Genomic DNA, 22,862 nt, shown 5'->3' on the forward strand with positions numbered 1-22,862 from the left:
ATATAATTTTGAAAGTTAGAGAAGGAGAAACCTCATTGGGGGTGGGGGATGGGGGCATGATAAAAGATGCAAACAAATGATGAAGTGAAATAACATTATTTGTTTGTATACCAGAGCAAGGAGCCGCAGGACCGAAGTGCAGAAAGGGTGAGGTGGTCAGTTCATCCAGTCTACTTGTATGGTAGGATTACAGATCACTCCAGTTCTCAGCCAAGACATGTTCACACTGATGCAGTTTAAGGATCTAAACTCTTTTTAGTGTTATGCTGATGTTATAACTATGCTTATAACTATAAGTTATAGCTATATCGAGCTTAGCTGTTGGGGAATGCATTTTTTGGGGTCATGTAAACTGTGGGCCTGTCTCTACTGAGGCAGGATTTCCTTACTTAGCCAGCTAATTTCAAGCATAGTTCAAGCTAACTCTGGATATTTTTTTTTTTTGTCTTATGACAGTTGATGGGCGGCACAGTGGCGTGGTGGGTAGCGCTGTCGCCTCACAGCAAGGAGGGCCTGGGTTCGGTTCCCCGGCCGGGTGATCAGGGTCCTCTCTGTGTGGAGTTTGCATGTTCTCCCCGTGTCTGCGTGGGTTTCCTCCGGGTTCTCTGGTTTCCTCCCACAGTCCAAAGACACGCGGTCAGGCCAACTGGACATGCTAAATTGCCCCTGTAAGTGAGTGACTGTCTGTGTCTGTCTGTCTGCCCTGCGATGGACTGGTGACCTGTCCTGGGTGTATCCTGCCTTCCGCCCGAAGACTGCTGGGATAGCACCCCCGCCCCCCACCCCCCCCGCGACCCTGACGGAGAAGCGGCTTAGAAAATGGATGTATGGATGGATGGATGGACAATTGATGCCTTTTTTACTGGGGTACATCATCATGGCAACTCATGCTGCACAACGTACCTGCTCCAGGGAGGACAGCTTAAGGTTGAGAATACCAATGGTCAACAGCTCTAAGACCATTCAGGGCTTAGCTTCTGACAAAAAAGCACCCCCGTTTGGTCCTTTTCAGGTCACTTCTCAGAATATATTATTCTCGTCCAAAAAAAAAAAATTTTGTCAGATTTTATTTTTCTACATTTTTTACATTGATTTTAACATGACACAATTTTCACAATGAACAGATCAATAGAAAATCACTTGGAGTAAAAAAAAAAAAACGTTTTATTAAATTACATTTTAATGTAATTCAGCCCGTGCCTCCAAAATATGGTGGTAGTATGAGGAGAGAATGGCTGAGGGAGAGAAGCAAAATCTAAGGGCTGGACATCTAGGTGGCTTCTGCTTGGAGCTAGAAGACTACACCACCTACCCCCCACCCACACAAACAGTATGACATATCAGAAATGTATAAGTTCCTAGGAATCACTTATAGGGACATCAAGCATGACGTGAAGCTATGTAGACATTAAACAGCCTATCAAATCAGAAATTCAGCCTCAGCACTCGCTCAATGTATAAATCCATTTATCTCAAGAAATGATATAGAATTAAAAATGCTTATAAATAAGGCATGGTTTCTAGATACATTAAATAAACAATCCAACATATTAAAAACCCATATATTTCCATGTCCTTCTGTTGGAGAAAAGGAAATGAGAGATTCCATATTAGTCCAAGTCTCTCTTTTGATTCCCATCTGTAAACAAACCTGGCGAATCACAAATAAACAGTTTATCCAAAATTCGTACGTGGCCATGTTTCTACTTCACTTGCGGACAGTGTTAACACTGGTCTGCTGTACCAACCTGGCCTAACCGTTCATCCACATTAATAAACTGCCCTTTAGAAATCCAAGTGACTTCATACATTCAGTATGTAGAAATCATATAAAAACTGTTTCATCTTTATGTGTCCATGTCTGTCCACAGTGTTTCCTGCCAGCTTCAGCGCTGGGCAAATGGTAAAATGTACAAAACCCAGTCTAGTCAATCGTTTGCAAGAAAAGATGATGAAAGAAACAAATCATAAATAAAGAGTCAAAAATCCATATATGTCGACCTCAGTGCATCTTGATTCCCATATTGGGTGAACACACATTCGGTCCAGAAAATCATAAATAAACTGTCTATCAGAAATTAAGTTCATGTCTGTTTTGCTTCCCGTCAACTCCAGCACTGAACACATGGGCACTGTATGTCTAATAGTCTGTACACACCTGCTTCTGAAATCAATGGTAATAATAAGACGTTTGTCCCCTTTTTGCTGCAGTGACAGCCTCTACTCTCCTGATAAGGCTTCACACTTAGATGCTGGATGTTGGAACATTGTTGTGAGGAACTGCATTCAGCCACAAGAGCATTAGCGAGGCCAGGGACTAATGGTGGATGATTAGTTCTGGATCACTCCAACTTATCTCAACTCATTCGAAGGTAGTGGATGGAGCTCCATCACAGTTCCGCTGCTCCACAGCCAGATACTGGGATGACTTTACACCCCTCTAGCCAATGCTTGGCTTTGACCATGGTGACCTTAGATCATTCGCAGCTGCTCCAGAGTGTCCCCTTCTATGGGAAATGCTTTTCCATGGATATTATACGCTGTGAGCGTGCAACTGAATGTTTGTGTCACTAATGCACTTTGAATTGATCAATGTCTGTGATTAGAAAGGGTGTCTGAATACTTTCGGAAATATAGTCTATGTCTATCTCCCTTTTCCATGGCTCACCGTCATTCCCCATTCAATTTACTACATGGCAAACGTGAATAGTGCATGAGTTCCAGACGCAAAGTAGGTCTTTCATCCACAAGAAATGATGCTGAACCGTTTGGAGACGCAGGACATGTTGTGCAGGACGATGCCCAACAGGAAAATGAGGATGACCGCCACTAGAAGAACGGTGCAGAAACCAGTCCAGGCCGAACTCTTTAGCACCCCGACTTCCTCCTCCTCCACCACCTCCACTTCCAGGCTCTGCCCTGGCAGAGCCATGTCATTGCCGCCTTTGAAGTCAAAGCGGTAGGTGGTTTCCTCGGGCAACAGTGCCTGCTCAACATCTCCCGGTAGAGGCAGCAGGTAGCAGCCGTTACCAGGCAACCGGATATAAACAGGCACATGCTCAGAGGACTGCATTACGGAGATGACGGACAGTGCTTCCAGGTCGTCGGGTAGCTGGGAGACGGACAGGCTGCTGGGCAGGGGAGTGACGCTCCGACACCATGGGCAGCGAATCTCTCGATGATTCAGCCTCATCTGGCTCAGGCACACAGAGCAGCATGTGTGCCGGCATTGGAGCATTTTGGGCCGCCGCCGCTGCAAGCTGAAAGGGTTAAAGCAGATCTGGCACTCCAGTCTGGAGCTCTGGGACAGTGTCTCCATTATGGTCTACTGAATGTGCTTCTTCAAGGAAAGCCAAGTTACAGATTCTGTATGTTCTTTTATTATTGTCTACTTTTATTTGGGTTCCAATTATTTCAATGCAGTATTAAAAACGTATTAAAATGTAAAACTATAACCGAATTATAATATAAACTTCTGTAAAGTGGAAGAAGAGGGGATGGAGCTTGGGTTACAGATTATGAATTTGAGTGGTTGTGAATTTTGGGGTTTATTTTGTTAGAGGGTGGCACAGCACGCACTGAAAAGTTCTACTGGAAAACTGTTGTTCACTTAAACCAAACCAATCTGTGTAGTATCTGTAAAACCAAAACTATTGAAAATCGAATCAAATCTTGACCTCAGAATTGAGAATCACTTTAAACCTCAAAAAAATCTGTATACCTCTAGAATTCACTGATCTTCATGATATTCTCTCGGTCTCACTTGACTTCCTTCTTCTATTATCTACAGAGTTTGACTAGCATCTCCATTGTGAAGCTGAAACTTTCTTCTCAGAAAACTTCGTTATGGAGTTATGGAACCGGCATCTACTATTTCTATTACAAATTGCTTTTATTTAGATTCACTCATACTCCTGATATTATTATTATTATTATTATTATTATTATGTCTATCTCTCGCTTTCTTTTCAGCTATCATCTACCTTTTCTACAGAAGCTCCACTTCAGGCCTTGACAGTGTCTCTAATATGAAGCTGAAACTGACACATTATTCCAGTTCTTTTAACTTGGAGTCATTTTACGGGCTACAATTTCCTAGAGAGGTTTTATGGTTATAAAGTGGGTATAAGCCTGTTGTCATTTGGGGATGTGGTGTTGAATTTATTCTATTTCTATGGTGTTTCTATCCACTTATGTTTGCACAGATGTAGAACTGTATCTGCAGAATAAGATGACTACTGGATTGAATTCCAAGTTTCTTTCACATTTCTGGCAATCAGAAAAGAAAAGCTTCAATCTGATTATATTTATTGTAGTATACTGTTCACAGCGCTTCTTAAGTAAAAATAAGGTGCTGAAATCAGACAATAATCATATCCTTGGTGTGCAGGTACTTTTCAATAGGACATGCAAAGGAAGCACAGTGGAAATGTCTGGAATTTGAAATTGTTCCCTGACTTTGTGGAATCATGCATCGACAGCTGAATGTACTCGAAATATAATCTGGCTTTGAGAAATAAAAAGGCTGTTTCTGCAAGTTTTGTATCTGTCGATGGCAACGATGAAAGATACAAACGTGGATTGTTGATTGTTTTTCCTTTTTTTTGCTTTTTTAACTTGTGAATCCGTTTCCGAAACGGTGCTGAAATAAAGGGGATTTTAAACTCTCTGTTTCTCGTTATGGTGGAATCTCCAACGTGATCTTATTTTAGGAGCATAAAAACATGTAGGCTGCTCTGTCGATGGTGGTCAGTGCGTTCTTTTCCCTCTCTTCCTCTCTGCTGGGTCCTCTGCTAGCTCGTCAGAGTTTTAATCCATATCTGGCTGGATCTGTGGAACGAAGCACAAGGAGGTTAACATCTAAACAGACTGTCATTGCTTAATCCAATCTAAATCTCACACAGCCGTGCATGCAGAGGCAGAAGGGGGCTTTTATCGTGCTGTAACAGAAAGGTCGGTGTGGACGCTGTCTGCCTCTTGTCACACGCTCAAGTTTGGGACGGGTAAACAAATCAGCAGGGATTAAAGCTGCGTGTCATGTCACCTCCAGCTTAAACAGCAGTGCAGCAGCCAGCGGAGCCCGAGTCAGCAACCAAGAGGAGCCAAGAACTGTGTTGAAAGAGTTTGACAAATAATGAAATTACACAAGTGTCCTCTGACTCCAAGATGTTTGGTCTTTTACACTGGAGCTCTGAGGCTGACGTGCCTAAAAGCAATGCCACTCAAACAGACTTGCGTGTGGTTTGATGCTGCATGGCAAATAAAGAAGCCTATAAAAATGGAAAGAAGTGTGATGCACTATTTTACACAGCTAAAACAGCAGTAGGAGTGATCTGCATTAAGCTGTTTAGTTGTCACAAGCTCACATTAGTTTCCATAAGACACCAAACAAGTCTCGGCTGGTTAGCTACATTTGGGACAGTGGGAAAACCATGTAACTTTAACAATGGAAGAGCCACCGTTCAGGCCGTGACGCTGTGCCTTTTTCTGCAGGCTCCCTAGTGGCCATTCCACCATAGGAAGGAAAATCAACTTAAGTAATACAATCAAATACATTAACCTCTTCAACTGCTTGGTGGTTCCAAAACGCGCTTTGTCATATTCGTCATCGCTTTCATATTTCATAAGCTACATTCAGATGCTGGGCATCGTATGAGGCTGTAACTGTTTTCTTTCCAGTCTAATAGACGGTGATGTCATTTTAAACCCTTATAATAAAAGAAGCTGAACTCTGTTTTTCTACTGAAAGTCGACCATTTAAGGGGTTAATGTGCCCCAAAATCTGAAGATCAGTGTGTGACCTGTCACTACCAAAAGACATATTTTCTGAAATGAAGTAAACTTTTTGTGTTTTAATGTGAACTACTTTGATTTTATGTGTGTGCAGCTGTTCAAAGCTGTGTTTACTAGTCATGCACTGACTAGTGTTTCTGAATTATGTTTAAAGCTCACAAAAATTGTGACTACCAAAACAGTCACCAGTACTATTTCAGTAGAACAGTCCACATACATGCCTGGATCAAGTTTTTAGACCCCTGGGCACAAATGTTTGGTATTGTGGCCATCTTTTTTGGTGGTCACAATTTTTTTAATTATATGATAGCAGGTTACAAGAGAGCTGCACGGCATACTAACTACTATAAATACACCTTTACATTGTGGAATATTCTGACCCTACTACATAGCCTGGGGCCCAAAAGACACCAGTGTTCAAGGAGACCAGTGGGCAGACGCACAAGGTGGACAGTGGGTGCAGAACAGTGTCAAAATTATTCTTACCAATGAGTTGAGCCACAGCTGATCAGGGCATTAGCTTCCAGTAAAGCCAGAGTCTTAGCAAAGAGTTGGAAGAGATTCCATAAGTATTCTGAAAAAGATATGACATTATCTTATGACATAAGACATTTTATCAGCTCCACTTACTCTATAGGTGCACTTTGTAGTTCTACATTGATCCACCACCCAAATAGTACCTGCTTTGTGGCGGCACTGTGAGGGTCCTGACCACTGATTAACAGGGTAGCTAATAAAGTATTGAGAGAATCAGGTGGACTACAGTCTGAAACTGCAGCATTATAAAGCTATATATTATGTTAAGCCGATAAAATGGACAATGAGGGTAGAAACAGGAAGGTGGTTTTAATATTATGGCTGATCATTGTACTTTCTCAAATCTTCTGAAAATGAAAGGGCTTCTCCACAGCAATGCATTTATGTAGTTATCACAGAAGGAAAGCTAGTGAGGAGTACTTGCACAAGGCTATCTAGATCTCAACAGCATTCATTTGGACTGAAGATCACAAGAGATGATCTATAGCTCAACCCAGCATACAGTTTGTGGGGTCAATTGAAATCTCTAACTTGTACAGTCCAAGTTTTGCTGGCACTAACATACTTTGTACATGTTCTGTTAACAGCTACTATTCTGACTGCTCCTGTTAATGACCTTTAACACATGAACAGTGGTGGACAGTAACTAAGTAAATGTAATTCATTTCTATACTTAAGTCGTTTTTTTGAGTATCTGTACTTTACTGATGCTTTTCCACTTTGGGGCGACTTTTCCTTTCACTCCACTACATTTCAGAGTGTAATATCCGACTTTTTCCTCCTACATTTTAAGAAATCTGTCGTTCCTTTTGGTTTCTGTGTGTATAAAAACGTAACATGTCAAAGCGAAAGAAGCACAAAGCCAGAGCACCAATCAGGGCCCAGCGGTCACTTTGTTTAGAGCTGGTTTTGACCTGTTGGTCATACCGACCCAGTGCAGCACACAGTTCAACGTCAGCGCAGCAGCGTAAAACTTTGGGAGAGTCTGTTCAACATAAATGATGAACTAACCTAACTTTGTGTAAATAGAGCACAATATAGAAATATGTCCACATATGCAGTCGAGACTGACGCGGCTTTTTTCTGAATTTCTACAAACACCATTTCATTTTATAGTAAATTAGTTTGGGCTGGTTTATGTTTATGAACAGACGCCTACAGATCAACATAGTAAAGGAGCTCATCTGTGATCCTGAGTTTAAAGCCAGTTTTTATTCAACTTAAACTTGGAACTAAGTTGTAAATAAATCTGAAACTGAAACTTTGCTTGTGTGTAAAAAGTGATTTCAGAGCCACTCGGTTCTCCCTGATGGAAACTGTTTACCTTCAGTGTTTTGTGCTTATGATCATTTTAATAGACGTCAGCGTCACTAATTAATGACGTTCTATTAAAAGACTGGTTTACCAAGAGAGACGCTGGAGGACTTTCACCTGAAATGAGTTCATGAAGCCAGTCTGGTTCTAAAAATGATAACAGGACATCAGAGCCAGAATTACTCTTTTAGTACTTTTACTTTATACTTAAGTACATTTGAAGGTAAATACTTTAGTACTTTTACATAAGTGGAGGTCTAAAGGGAGGAACTTCTACTTTTACTGGAGTGATATTTTACCTCATGTATCTCTACTTTAACTCAAGTACATGATTTGTGTACTTTGTCCAGCACTGCAGATGAATAAATAATGTATGCAAGAAGTTAACCAGAGAGTCAGAGTACATATGTCCACTATGGACCACATTCCCTTTAGTGTACTTGAAACATGGTTAGGGTAATTTCCTAGCTCCATGTAAATTTGATTTAAGGTCGTACGTTGCCTTGAGGTACTGCACGGCTATTATGTATGTTAATTGCTTAGCTTAATGCATGTCAATATGTGACAATTATTCATGCAAATGAAGTCTGTCGGTGACACAATTGCCAATCAGGGAGTCCACGGTGTTCATGTTGATATGATAACGACATATGCTTAGGTCATAAATTAGACGAAAATGACGCGTCTCCATTATCACATTATTGCACTTTACTTTCTAATGGTGTGGCAGGAATGCAACGTACAGTCAATGCAATGTAATAACATGCTCAAGTAGCCATGACATAACATAATGAGAAGAAAGGAGTTGAAAGAGCTGTTGTTCCAATAACAGTCCATAAATTGCGTTCTCCTGAATCGAACTGAAGGAGTGGCCCTTCATCAAGAATTATTCTGCTCCCATCCCCTGAGAGAAAAGTAATTAATAATGTAATTAAACTTGCGACTGTCTCGTAAATGGACGAACTCCCCCAAGGGTCCTCCGGTTATTAGACACAGAGCATCCAGCGTAAAGAAAGCATAAATAATCCACTTTTCATTGAGTTTTTTCGGTCTAAAGGCAACAGACCATGCATCTCGATCACATGGAAAGGTAGCAAGGTGTAGAAAAAAATAAGTATATTTTTCCAACCTGGATAGTTCATTTCATTTTACTGAGTTATTCCGATGATTTACAAGCCTCATCAAGTCAAACCTGATAAAATATCAGGACTCGCCGAGCAGGCTTATTAAGATATATGGACCACTTATATTCTGATCACATTACAATCTGTCCCTTCGATACTGTACCCAAAGAGAGGGGGGGTGGGTGTCTACCATGGTCTGTCAAATGGTCCTGTGGGTAAACTTACTAAATCATTCTAAATCTTTGACAAGGGCTAACCTTGATAAAATGCCCTTGGAGGTCTCACTTTTCTAATAACATCAATCTCTCATTTTATGCTGAGTAAGGCAGCTTTCAGCACAAAAGCCTGCTGTCTTTCTTCACCCTGGACTCGACAGCGGCCTGCTACTGAAACTCTCTGGAGCAGTTACCCGTTATGGTAATTTCTGCCTTTTTTTTTTCTGCTCACCATCTGTGAAAAGCACCGGTAACACCAGACACACAGCTAATGAAAGGCATTCACCGTGGAATTACTCTATTAATTGGTTCCTAAAAGTGCATAACTGATGCCACGTTGCAACACTAGGACCTATTTTAAATAACGGAGTATGTGCATGAGGCAATTTACCAAACTGGGCTTTGTGGGGGAAGTGAAAGAAGTGTAAATGCTCCCCTACGATATCAAGTGTTATTTGTCATCCTGATAGAACTGGTGCAAAAGACAATAAAACAGCTCGCAGACTATCAGCTGTATGCTACAAGAGCCCATCAGCTGGATAAATGAAGCAGCAGCAGCAGGGGATTTGTCAACACCAGATGAGAAGCGAAGGGGTGAAATGGGGGAAAAGTCACTTAAAGACACGTGCGTCCTCAAGGGCGATGGATCTTACTAACCAGGTGCAGCAGGACGGGGGTGTGGAGACGGGGGGGGTGCTGAGCCCAGGAGCGTACTCATGCATGTCCTTGGTGACATGGGCTCTTCATTCAAGTGCTAGAAGAAAACCGGACCTAAAGCCATATTTTTCTCCAGCAGAGCTGAGCAAACACATGCTGCAACCATCAATAACCTGAAGGTGTTTACATCACAATGATGGTGAAAAGGAGCAGCAGAGCATGTTCGACCTTGAGGTGTCAGAAACAAGGACATCTTCCCAAACTCAAGCGTTGGACATGAGGGTCCATCAGCGACACAAATCGAGGGACTTATATCATCGCATTCTGGTGACTTATGTCTCAAAGATGTCTGCAGAAAGCCAACAGCAACAGATTTTATTATAGTCATTTTGGACCATTTCTATGGGGTTCAATTCATTACAAGCACACAATAAAAAAGGCACATGGTCCAAAATTACATCTAATACTTTGCCTTTAGCTTTTTTGTGTCATAAGAGCAGTGATACATCTACAGTTATATGCAAATGACTGTACAACCTTAAGAATTTTTAATGCGCAGTTTCTGTTTAACATATTGAGAGAAAAAAACATAAAATATAAATTGTGCCATAACTTTTGCACAGGCCACTTTTGGTTTATTAATTTATTTTTCCAATAAGTTAAATTCAGCAAATAAATTGTGAGTTAAAATGTGCAGAGTATGTTCTCTGTAGAGGATGCGTTCACTTACTTTCTCATAGAAACTCAACAAAATATGGAATCTAACAAGGGCGCCCACATTTTTGCACACTGTAAGGACAGTACTGTTCAAAGGTTTAGCATCACTGCTTTGAGTAGTATTATACCAATTGTGTTGCAGATCCATATACAAAATGACTTTAACCTCTTCAAACTCCTTGAGACCACCAGTGGTTCCAAAATGTCCTTCATCATGTTCTTCATAACGTTCATATTCCATAAGCTCCATTCAGAAGCTGGGCATCGTATGAGGCTGTAGCTCTTCTCTCCAGTCTAATAGACGGTGATGTCATTTTAAACCTTTATAATAAAAGTAGCTGAACTCAGTGTTTTTTCTACTGAAAGTCGACCCGTTTTTCCCCAAATCTGGGCTCTAAACTATAAACAGACGGCGTCTCTTCAGTGATCTGCTCTGGAAACATCACTTTTAGAAAATAACACAAAGAGCGTCGGAGATTTTTGGCTTTCTGCAGTAAATTGTAAGCATATAGCGATATGTGTGATCATGACACACACGCTCTGTTAATTTGAGGGGAGCTTTTACAAAAAATAAATAAACAAAAATGTATATTTATTTCATGCAGTAAAATCTACATTTTTCATTAAAACACATAAATGTTCACTTAATTGCGGAAAATATGTGTTTCAGTCGTGATATTTCTTAATTTTCTCTTACGGTTACACTGATTTTCAGACTTTGGGACACATTTACTTCAAAACAATGGAATCAAGATGCTCACTACATGGCCACAAGGGTGCTTCCTGCTCTAAAATGCGGTTTTTAAAAAAAGTTATTTTATATTTAAAAATGAAACTTATTATAAGTCTAAATCTTTCAGCAAAATCAGTTTTGATCTGTATATATTTAGCTTTCATATTTAGCCCTACTAATGCTTTTGAGTATCAATACACAGCGACATAATCCTTGTAAATATTTAAGGTTTTAATATTGTTTTTTTTCTGTGGGTACAGTTATTACAGTGTAACAACAATTGTATAGCAAGTAAGTCTCAACCCTTGTACTGTATAATGTGTATAATGTACTTTGTACTTTTTCCTGCCTCCTGCTTTTTTCTTCCGTTAGCTCCATCACTAAATGAAAATACTGTAACGCTGTTCAAGAGCCGCACATCAGAGCCTGATGGTGCTGTCATGATGGAATAATTTACTTGTTGTTGTTTACTTTGTGCCCCTCCTAGCTGGAGGCATCTGGATGATCAAAGCAAGAGTGCTGACCTCCACAGATAATCTTGTATTGACCTTGACATTGAACCTAAAATGGCTTTCCGCTCTCGATCAAACCACGATTAGCTTCACGCAGCCGACTGAGCCAACAGAAAGACGCCCTAAAAGAGAAGGAAATGCCCAGGGAGAACACCAGACGAGGTCAATGGAAATAGAGACTCTCCCTGGAGAGCCAGGAGAGTTGGCGAGTGTGTCAGACACACGGAGTCTCATTTCCATACCACAGAGCCCTGCGACCCTGTAAAAGAGCACAGCCAGCTCGCTTTCTGTACAAGCCATCCAGAACACAAATAACAGGTTCTTTGGAGTGATATCACTTTTAAATCCCTCCTTTTTAAAGATTAAACAGCAATGGTTCTGTATCAGTTAAAGGGCCAATATCCTACTGATTTTATTGTGTTTTATTTCTATTGTTCAGGTCTGCTTACAACTTTGCATGGCAACAGTCTTCATTTTTACAGGACCATTTCCCAACCTCTCCTTATTAAAATTAAACAGGTTGTTTTTTTTCTGCTGTATTTTGAAACATGTAAATTGACCTCTGTTGTGATTGGCCTGCATTGTGCCTTGTTCAAAATGCAGCGTAGGCTGAAACACTCCTTATAACTTCATTGTGGACAGGCTAAACTGCTTCTTTGTGATGTACCTTTAGGCAGGGACCAGAGACAAACCATGAAAACATGCCCCATTACCATGCAGGCATAAACGTTTCAGGGCTTCTTGCACACAAACTTTTAAATATAGAAAACTGCTATGAATGTAATAAAAGTTATGCAACAGACTAGTTATCAAGTACCAAACTTTGATCATGTTTATCACTCTAGTTGCCCTGAGGCTACAGTACACAGCCCGGATCATTACCTCACTAGCAGTGCAGTCTGATCAGGCTGAAGCAAAAGTGCTGATTCTCTCAATCAGCATCTGATAAGGTGGCTTTCACTGCAGATAATGTAAGTTAATATCTGTGGAATTTACTGATTAAACCCCAGAGTGACACCCGGCCACTGTACTCAAACAGTCCACCCTTATAGACAAAAGGAGTTCAGCTAAAGCAGCTCTACACTATGAAAATAAAGGTTCCTGCTTAGTTTTGGGCTCTTTTAAATTCAGTGTTGTTATGATGTAACAAAAACCATCTCATTTACATATATCTGCCTATTTAGCCTACAACAGTTAAGCTACCTTTGCTCCATTCAACTGAAGTCAGTAGGAGTGTTTGAGCTTTGAATGCTTTTTGAATGAGGCCCAATACAGGGCAGCCAATCAGAACAAAGGTTATTTACATATTATGATCATATAAAAGATAAAGTGAGGCTTGAAAATGGTTTGGGAAAAATAAATGATGATTGTTTTCATGCAAATTTATAAGTCGACCTCAAGGATACAAAACATAAGAAAATGTAGGATACGGGCCCTTTAATTGATAAAGAACCTTTGTTATTTGGAGCCTTATACATTAAAGAGCCCATGTCATGGGAAAGTGAATTTTCCTCACTCCATGAAGAGAGTTTAATATAAAAGTAAATACTATAGTTTAAGAATATACTATATATGGAAACTAAGGTGTAAAAATAACCTGCTTTGAAGACACACAAATGTCACACAAAAACAACTCATTTACATATACATGCCTACCGAGCACTTTAGCCCTGCTCACGTTAAAGTTGCAAGAAGCATTTCAGCTTGGAATGCATTTTAAATGAGGCACAACACAGGACAGCCAATCATGTAAATACAAAAACTCCTGGCATAAAACGTTATTATTAGACTTTTGGTATGAGAATAAAACACAAAAAATGTAGGATATGGGCCCTTTAACTGACCTGGAACCTTTAAATTATGTGAAACCTTACTCATTAAAGCACCCATATCATGGAAAAATGGATTTCTCACTTTTTGAAACAGAAGAGTTTGATAAAGATTGCAAACACTGTAGTTTCAGAATATACAATGTATACAAATTAAGCTGCAAAAACAGACTCTTAGTTTTATTTTAATGCATAAATTGCTTGGCAAATGGTCAAAAAAGTTATTAGTAGACCCCCAGGATAAAAATAAAGCGCAAGCAAAATGCAGGATATGGGCCCTTTAATTGACATAGAACCTTTACATCATATTGAGTCTTTTTAAGCTTTAAAAAGCTTCTTTGCAGTTTCACATAAAAAAGATCCAACCAGTGAAACCTTCCTTAGGGACCCACAGCCCCTTTTATTTGTGCCCTGTATGGATTGCATAGGAAGAGCTGTTTCAATAGAGGTGAGGATCCGGGTGCTTCTCTCCTCTTAACATTCCTGCAGTGCCCAATCCAGTTTGTCTGGATGTGTTTAGGCAGGGTTTTGTAAAGCTTCTCCGAAACAGTCCACACAAAAACACTTTAATCAGTCCAATCTGGGCGGTATCTGCAGGGCTTCACATCATTTAAAGTCTCCAAGACAGTTAAAGGGCCCTTATACGACATTTTCTTGTGTTTTGTTCTTATCCCTAAGGTCTATTTACAATTTTGCATGCCAGGAGTTTTTGTTTTTACCTGACCTTTTCTGCCTCCTAGAATTGTGCCTTTGAGAAATGGCATATGTAAATGACCTCTGCTCTGATTGGCTATCCTGAGTCGTGCTTCATTTAAAAGCAGTCCAAGCTGAAACACTCCTTTCACTTTAATGTGGGCAAGGTTAGCACTTAGTAGGCTTGCATATGCAAATGAATTGTTTTTGTGTGACATCACAAAAACACTGACTTCAAAGCAGGCTTTTTTTTTTGCACCTTAGTTTCCACACATGGTATATTCTACTACAGTGTACATTTTATGTTAAACTCTCCTGCTTTCCTGCTTCGAAAAGTGAGGAAAATTCACATTTCAACCATATGAGCCCTTTAATGTGTAATGCTCCAAATAATATAAAGGTTCTTTATCAATTGAAGGGCCCACATCCTACATTTTCTTATGTTTCATATCATTGATACACCTTTGCATGAAAACATTTTCAAGCCTCTCTTTATCTTTTTGTATGATCATAATATGTAAATACCCTTTGTTCTGATTGGCTGCCCTGTATTGGGCCTCATTCAAAAAGCAGTCCAGACTCAAACACAACACAAACCACAACCACAACAAAAAAAGACACAGTCCTCACAAAAACACTTAATCAGTCCAATCTGGGCTGAGGGCTGGATAGCTTTCATGTCTAATCCTTGCACCCTGAGTACAAAGTCCTGCTCTACAATAAAAGCTTGCAGACTAGGGCATCAACACCAGACTTCCGTATTTGTTCATGTTTCCTCTTTTTGGTGCCTTTTAAGTAAAAAAGGAAACTAATACCACCAGAAGCTTCTATCAGTGGCCACTGACTTCAGTCAGTAACAGTACCGCATTAATGTGTCCCAAACCCCTAGAGATAAAGGGGAATTCTATAGAATTTCCAAAATTCAGAATTTCTGCATAATTCAGTGGTTAAGATATAAACACAGACATGCAGAGAGGTTGGAGGTGAAGTAATTCATTTAACTTTGATTTCCTCACACTGGTGGTGATAGGAACCAGGGGTCAAGATGTCTACAGTGCAGACACAGCCAATTTATTTACTATCCAGGAACCATCATTGAACCTAGCCAGGTACCCTGAGGTCATATATCTAATTATCATGGTAAAATAAGAGTCAATGTGGAAAGAGAAGGCTTACCTTAGAACACTTCATGAATCAGTCTACAGTGAACGGATTAAAAAATGAAGCTAACTTTAACTGTAGGGTGCTGTTCATAAGGCTACACGACGCCTACATAAGCTTGTCTTGACAAATGACATAATCCTTCATAAAAGTTTAGAAATGCTTATTCCAATAGGTGTCATTTCCGATAAACGTCACATTTACTATTTATCAACAAAGTTAGGCAAAGTAGCCTTTATGACAGACAATGCCTACCGGAACAGGCATTTATAAACAGCTACGTAGGGCTATGTCACTTTTCAGGACAGACCTATGTGGACATCAAGTCATACTTTTTTAATCCCACAAACAGGGAAATTCCACCCTGGCATTTAACCCATCCGTGAAGTGAAACACCACATACACACTAGTGAATACACACACACTAGGGGGCAGTGAGCACACTTGCCCGGAGCGGTGGGCAGCCTTCGAACCGGCAACCTTCCGGTTACAGTTTCCAGCCCATGACTGCCCACATGTAGCCTTATGAACAGCAATTACCAACATTAAAAATACAAAAAAAACCCAAAAACTATCAAAAGAGAGTCTCAGACATCAGTCAGTGTATTCAAAACCATTTTCTATGAGGGAGCTTTTAGAGGTGGACGTCTGGTTCCTATCACCCCCACTGTGAGTCGGTAGGTTTCTGTATATCAGTGCACTTCACATCAAACCACTCCTTTTGACTTTCAGTGACTTTTTTACTTCATTTACACCACAGCCGTTTACTAATATAGAAAGATTTAGAAAAGTCGGTGGAGTTTCCCTTTAAACGGACACGCTTTACCTGCGTAACATCCTACAAAACACGAAAAATACAGTTGTTTACAATTAAAAGACGCTAAAATAGCAGCACGAGCAGCTCACCTCTCCTTCCCCTGCGGAGGTTTGGCCACTGTCTGGTAGAGAGAGCCGAATAAAGGCGCTCAAACTTCGTGACGAGCGCAACAAACGGAGAGTTCAGCTCAGAAACTGCCCCTGAGGTAGAAACTGCCTCACCTCGTCTCGCGCAGACGTCCCACGCCTCCGTCTCGCTGTAGCCCCCGCGCTAGAACGGCTCGCGTGCTTGCTTTGTTCTCGCAGCGCGCGGAGTGTTTTGACAGTTCAGCCGATCAGCGCCTCCCCACCATCCGCCACACTCCCAGTGACCAATGACCAACAGCTGTGGCCACTGCAGCCAATAGTCTGTAGCCCAAGGCAATTTCGTAGTCATAGCCAGTGGAGTAACTCACTGCAATCAATCACAGGCTGTAGGTCCAATATCCAATAATCAATAATCTAATTCAAATAAAACAATAATTAGAGCCACCAGATCTGGTCAATAGACAATAAACAATAGACAATAGCCACAATCAATGAATATGATTATCTAATAGTCATGGCCAGTAATGTAATTAATTCAGATATATATCATAACCAATACATGTGGCCAACACCCAATGGTGACCTCCAATAAGGTAACTAAGGGTAATAATCATGGCTATAGGTCCAATATCCAATAGCCATAGCCAATCAGAGAACTTACAGCAAATAGTCAAAATCAATAGTTTTGACCACTATTAAATAGTCAAGTAGGGGCCAATTAAACTGCCCGAGGTCCGATACTCAGAGCCAATAGGGCAACTATAAACAAATAACTGTAGTCAATAAACACTCAACACTCAACACACACAGCCAACAAGATAATAGGACATAATCACAATGAATCTATATGGCCAATTTCCAATACTCATAGCAAATGGGATGTAACCAAATGATCATAGCCAAAACGTATGGCCAGAATCCAATGTTAAGCCACAATAACCCCACCCACTCAAGCAATGAGAGAAAAAAACATATATTTATATATTTATATATAATTAGTAACTTCTTATTTTCTTTTTAAATGTGTACTTTTGAGGTGTTGTACTAACAAAATGTAATGTATCATTATAAAATGCACTTTATTTGCCTATTACTTACCTTCTTTATTTGCATGCTGTCTTTTCTGCCTTTGCACACCCACCCCCCACCCCCACCCCCTACACCCCAAGGCAAATAGTATGGACAAACCCTGATCTTATGTAAGTTGGGGGAGGGGCTGTGGGGTGTGTAACAGCAAAATTTCAAAGAACACAAACAAGCGTGTGATTCAAGTAGACCAGCACAGAGGAGGTGGACTACATGGTTAAAACATCTGGCACGGTTTGCCTTAATTGTGTCCATGTGTGGTGTTAAACAGAAAGAAATGCACATTCTTCTCACAGTCAGAGCAACATCACTACATGGCTTGATCATGTCTGTTTGTCCAAATTATATCGCATTCGCTTTCAGTAAAGATCACATCAACCCAAAATCAGAAACCTATTTTGTCTGCTATTGGCCTAATGGCTGTGGTGGACAGTAACTAAGTAAGTCTAATTGATTACTGTATTTAAGTAGTTTTTTGAGTATCTGTACTTTACTGAAGTTTTTCCATTCTGGGCGACTTTTTCCTTTCACTCCACTACATTTCAGAGTCTAATATCCGACTTTTTCCTCCGCTACATTTTGAGAAATCTGTCGTTCCTTTTGGTTTCTGTGTGTATAAAAACGTAACATGTCAAAACGAAAGAAGCGCAAAGCCAGAGCACCAATCAGGGCCCAGCGGTCACTTTGTTTAGAGCTGGTTTTGACCTGTTGGTCATACCGACCCAGTGCAGCACACGGTTCAACGTCAGCGCAGCAGCGTAAAACTTTGGGAGAGTCTGTTCAACATAAATGATGAACTAACCTAACTTTGTGTAAATAGAGCACAATATAGAAATATGTCCACATATGCAGTCGAGACTGACGCGGCTTTTTTCTGAATTTCTACAAACACCATTTCATTTTATAGTAAATTAGTTTGGGCTGGTTTATGTTTATGAACAGAGGCCTACAGATCAACATAGTAAAGGAGCTCATCTGTGATCCTGAGTTTAAAGCCAGTTTTTATTCAACTTAAACTTGGAACTAAGTTGTAAATAAATCTGAAACTGAAACTTTGCTTGTGTGTAAAAAGTGATTTCAGAGCCACTCGGTTCTCCCTGATGGAAACTGTTTACCTTCAGTGTTTTGTGCTTATGATCATTTTAATAGACGTCAGCGTCACTAATTAATGACGTTCTATTAAAAGACTGGTTTAGCAAGAGAGACGCTGGAGGACTTTCACCTGAAATGAGTTCATGAAGCCAGTCTGGTTCTAAAAATGATAACAGGAAATCAGAACCAGAATTACTCTTTTAGTACTTTTACTTTATACTTAAGTACATTTGAAGGTAAATACTTTAGTACTTTTACTCAAGTGGAGGTCTAAAGGGAGGAACTTCTACTTTTACTGGAGTGATATTTTACCTTGGGGGTCTCTGCTTTAACTTAAGTATGATCTGTGTACTTCGTCCACCTCTGAGAAAGGGTCTAACCTTTTACCTTGGGTATCTCTACTTTAACTCAAGTACATGATTTGTGTACACCACTGCCTAATGCAACAGTACAAAATCAGTAGCTTTTGGGTCTTAATAAAGATAGATTTTCCCTGCAAAGATGGCTTAATTATTTAAAGTATTCAACATATCTCTATTATTACATGCTGCAATAAATGGACTCACCAGCCTTGTTGTTTGTCAAGCCTATTATATGGCACTGTAGAATAAGCGCATTTCAAACGGTTCTCAAGCTGCCCAGCTCTGTGCAGCAGGAGCCTCAGAGCAAAATGGCGATTATATTTAGAGAAAACAGTCAAACATAGATTCCCCAGACGTCAAAGCTGTCGCTCAAAGTGACACGCCACATACTGTGATGTTGAAACATGACACGATCAGACAGCCGTTCGCTGGGCTGTTGTATTTTAGGTTGCTGCTGTGATGCAGGTACCTCCCAGTGTTTACACCTTCAACTTAATGCAAATGCACTTCTTGCTTGAAGAAGCAAACAGCTTGACTCTTGCTTGAAGTTAACACCTATGAAATGGGGTTATTATCTTTACATTAGGACGTTAACAATACATAACATGGTCAAATGTATGTGGACCCATATGTGCAGGACGAACATCTCATTTAAAAACAATGGGCCTTAACATGGAGTCGATCCCATTTCACTGCTATAAAAGGCTCCACTCTTCTGGAAAGGATTTCTAGTAGATTTTAGAACATTCACTTCCATCTAGCCGTGACAGCATTAGTGAAATCTGGCACTGATGATGAGCAAAAAGTTCTGAGTCGGCCTTCTAATTCATCCTGAAGTCTGAGGTTGAGGTCAGGCCTCTACAGAGACAAGATACGTAAAACTCACATGGTGCTGGTGTGTTAGTGTGTCTTGCGCTGGTCTGAGTGGATCAGACACTTTTTCAACATCTCAGTGTCACTGCTGGACTGAGAACAGTCCACCAACCAAAAATGTCCAGTCAACAGCGTCCTGTGGGCAGTGTCCTGTGACCACTGATGACCAACACAAACTGTGCAGAAGCAGATGAGCTACTGTCTCTGACTTTATATCTAGAAGATGGTCCAACAACACAGGTGCATCTAATATAGCGGACAGAGAGAACTCCAGCAGCATTTCTGTGTCTAATCCACTCATACCAGCACAACACAGTCTTATTCCTGCATTCACCAAGCCTATATTAGTTTGTCCGACTGCTAGATGGTCAAGATTAGGTTCATCACTACAACAGTAACTGTGTTCATATTGCTTCTGTAACTCAGTGATCATTACAACCAGTGACAGAACAGATTTTTATGCACTCAGCAATGGTGTTCTGAGAGGTAGTGTGGCTTACCTGAGCTGTTGTTACTTCTAGATGTTTCCAATTCAATACTACAGCACTTACAGTTGACTGTGGCAGCTCTAGGAGGACAGAAATTTGATAAACTGGCTTGTTTGGAAAGGTAGCACCCTATGACTGTGCCACAGTGGGAGTCATTGAGCTCTTTAATATGGCCTAGTCTACTGCCAGTGTTTGTCTATGGACAAATATAAGCCTATGATACTTTATTGTATGCACCTGTTAATAATAAGTGTGGCTAAAATAGCCAAACTCATTAATAAGAGGCATGTGCATGTTTTTGGAAGTGTACCCCTGGAAACAGCCTGATGCTGTTTGAAGTTATGTTCAACGAACAGAGAGTACATTCATCTCATATCCAAGACTGAATGATTTAATTGCTCAGATAACACTACGTCTTATTACCCAGCTCAGAGGTGGCTGAGATATGTGTAAAATGTAATGACACCTGCTAAAGCACCAACATGCGTCATTCTATGGCACCAGTGCTCATTATGTGGCTGCGATACCATCTGATAACATAGCATTTAAAGCTCTTAACGTTACACTCTTAAAATGCATGTTTGAAAAAAGCGCCCCAGGTCAAACATTCCTGCCACCAAGGACATCGACACCAAATGCATTTAAGGAAGGCCTGCAGCCTCAATGAAGATTCCTCACACACTTCCGGAATGGAAGAAGGTTTCTGAGCCAACGCCAAACCCTCCAGATTCACAGGCCTCTTTTCCACTGAAGGGCACCAGTGGTATTTCCATTTGATGGGATTATGTAATGATATAGCTATTTGTTGACTGGTTCCACACTAAGTTGGTATTATGCTGCCTCACCCTGCATTATTTCACAAACAAAAACAATAAAATATGTTTAGTTCACTTAAACAGTCACCAAATAAATGGAAACAGTGCACATCTTTTAATCCATCTTTCATCCATCCATCCATCCTCAACCGCTTATCCAGGCCCGGGTCATGGGGGCAGCAGCCTAAGCAAAGAGGCCCAGGCCTCTCTCTCCCCTCGCCACCTCCTCCAGCTCTTCCGGAGGGATACCGAGGCGTTCAAGACAGTCAAGAGATATAATCCCTCCAGTGTGTCCTGGATCTGATTCCAGGATCTGATTTAGCAGCACAGCAGATGGAAAACGATCCCATCCCATGGTCACGTTATGGCCCTGGGAACTCTTCGGTTCTGAGGCCGCTGTTACTTCCCACAGGACGTCAGACTATTAAACAGTGCCCAGCTTCCCAAAAGCATTGTAGTGTTACAGTCATCTTAACTGGAATAGTGTGCTCAGTTTGGGATACTTGCTTTAGAATTTAGGGATTATTTTCATGCTAAGACTTTTTTGGAAGACTCAGCCCAGATCTGCCTCAGGGTCCTTCACACGTACGTCGGTCAGCCATGACATTAAAACACATCCTTTTTTCACTGGTGTGGCAGAGGATCATTCTCAACAACTGCAGTGACACTTATGTGGTGGTGGAGTGTTAATATGTGTTGCACTGGCACGAGTGGATCAGACACAGCAAGGCCGCTGGTGCTTTTGAACACAGTGTCCACTCACTGTCCGCTCAATTAGGCACACAAACCTTGGAGACGAAGTCAGAAACAGTGTCTGACCTCATCTGTTGCTGCACAGTTTGTGTTGGTCATCCTCTGGTCCAGGGTTGTCCAGCCTTATCAAAAGACGGCTGGTGAGGCTGCAGGTTTTCACTCCAACAAAGCAGGAGGTCACCTGATGAAATGTTTGAAGATGAACGCTGTTGGTGGACTATTCTCAATGATACTGAGGTGTTTACAAACACCAGCAACACTGAAGTGTCTGATCCACTCATACCAGTGTAACACACACTAAAAGACCATCGCTTGACCATTGAAAAAAGCAGGGAAAAAGGGGGCTAACAAAGCATGCATAGAAACAGATGGACTACAGTCTGTAATTGTAGAATTCAGCATTTATACAGCTTCTCGGAGCGGCAACGTTGATCTATACGTGCTGCAGTAAGATCGTCATACATGAGATCCTAGAATGGCCCTCCTACTCTGAGCAGCTCTATGAACACAGGCCTGCTTAGCACTGAACATTCTCAAGAGGACGCGACTCAAACGCAGCCATTTGGTCACATTTAGAAAATGGAAAGAGAGCCATCTGCTGGAAAACTCAAGTGGGCAGTCTCATTTATGTGCAGTTTAAAATGAATGTCCCTGGACGTCCGTACATTAACTAGCAGCTCTCCACTGTTTGACTGGGGCCTTGAAGATCTTGAATGGCTACAGCTTTAGCAGCCCGATGCAGATAAAACACATTTTGCAATATGTACTATATGGCCAAAACTTTATGGACATCTGCTCATCCAATCTGTCTGAAATCAAGGATATTAATAGCTTGTTTGTCCCGCTGTGCTACAGTAACAGCCCATACTGTTCTAAGAAGGCTACACAAGAAGTGAGGATTTGATTGCATTCAGGCACAAGGTCACATACTGGATCACAAACACCAAGTTCCTGGATGGAAGGGCTTCTTATCCCTCTAGCTAACGCATAGCACAGGGCATGGTGATCTTATACTCATGTGCAGCTGCTATAGAGTGTTCTGTTTTATTGGCTGTATTTGTCTATGGAGATTATACAAGCTGTGTGTGCATAATTGAACATCTGTCAGCAACGTGTGCTCCTTAAAGCCGCTAAATTCCCTAATTAGAATGGGCGTCTGGATGATTTTTGGAAATCGTGTACTAAAACCACACAAACCAACACTA

At 40.9% G+C, this 22,862-nt stretch overlaps 1 protein-coding gene across 2 annotated transcripts; it reads right to left on the reverse strand.

The window, feature by feature from the left end:
• Window positions 1-1,050: 1,050 nt before the first annotated feature.
• rnf152 (ring finger protein 152) lies at window positions 1,051-16,431 on the reverse strand. 2 transcript variants are annotated; one of them, XM_017705981.2, is made up of 3 exons: window positions 16,192-16,431; window positions 6,280-6,367; window positions 1,051-4,830 (listed from the first exon to the last, which is right to left on the reverse strand). In XM_017705981.2, exon 3 carries the CDS (start codon window positions 3,317-3,319, stop codon window positions 2,741-2,743), a length of 579 nt encoding a protein of 192 aa, XP_017561470.1. In that variant the 5' UTR covers window positions 3,320-4,830; window positions 6,280-6,367; window positions 16,192-16,431; the 3' UTR covers window positions 1,051-2,740. The 2 variants fall into 2 exon arrangements, with proteins under 2 accessions (XP_017561470.1, XP_017561471.1); XM_017705982.2 differs by having other exon boundaries at window positions 16,324-16,426.
• Between the last annotated feature and the right edge of the window lie 6,431 nt (window positions 16,432-22,862).

The sequence above is a fragment of the Pygocentrus nattereri genome, chromosome 19 (assembly GCF_015220715.1).
Source record: "Pygocentrus nattereri isolate fPygNat1 chromosome 19, fPygNat1.pri, whole genome shotgun sequence".
Lineage (NCBI taxonomy): Eukaryota > Metazoa > Chordata > Actinopteri > Characiformes > Serrasalmidae > Pygocentrus > Pygocentrus nattereri.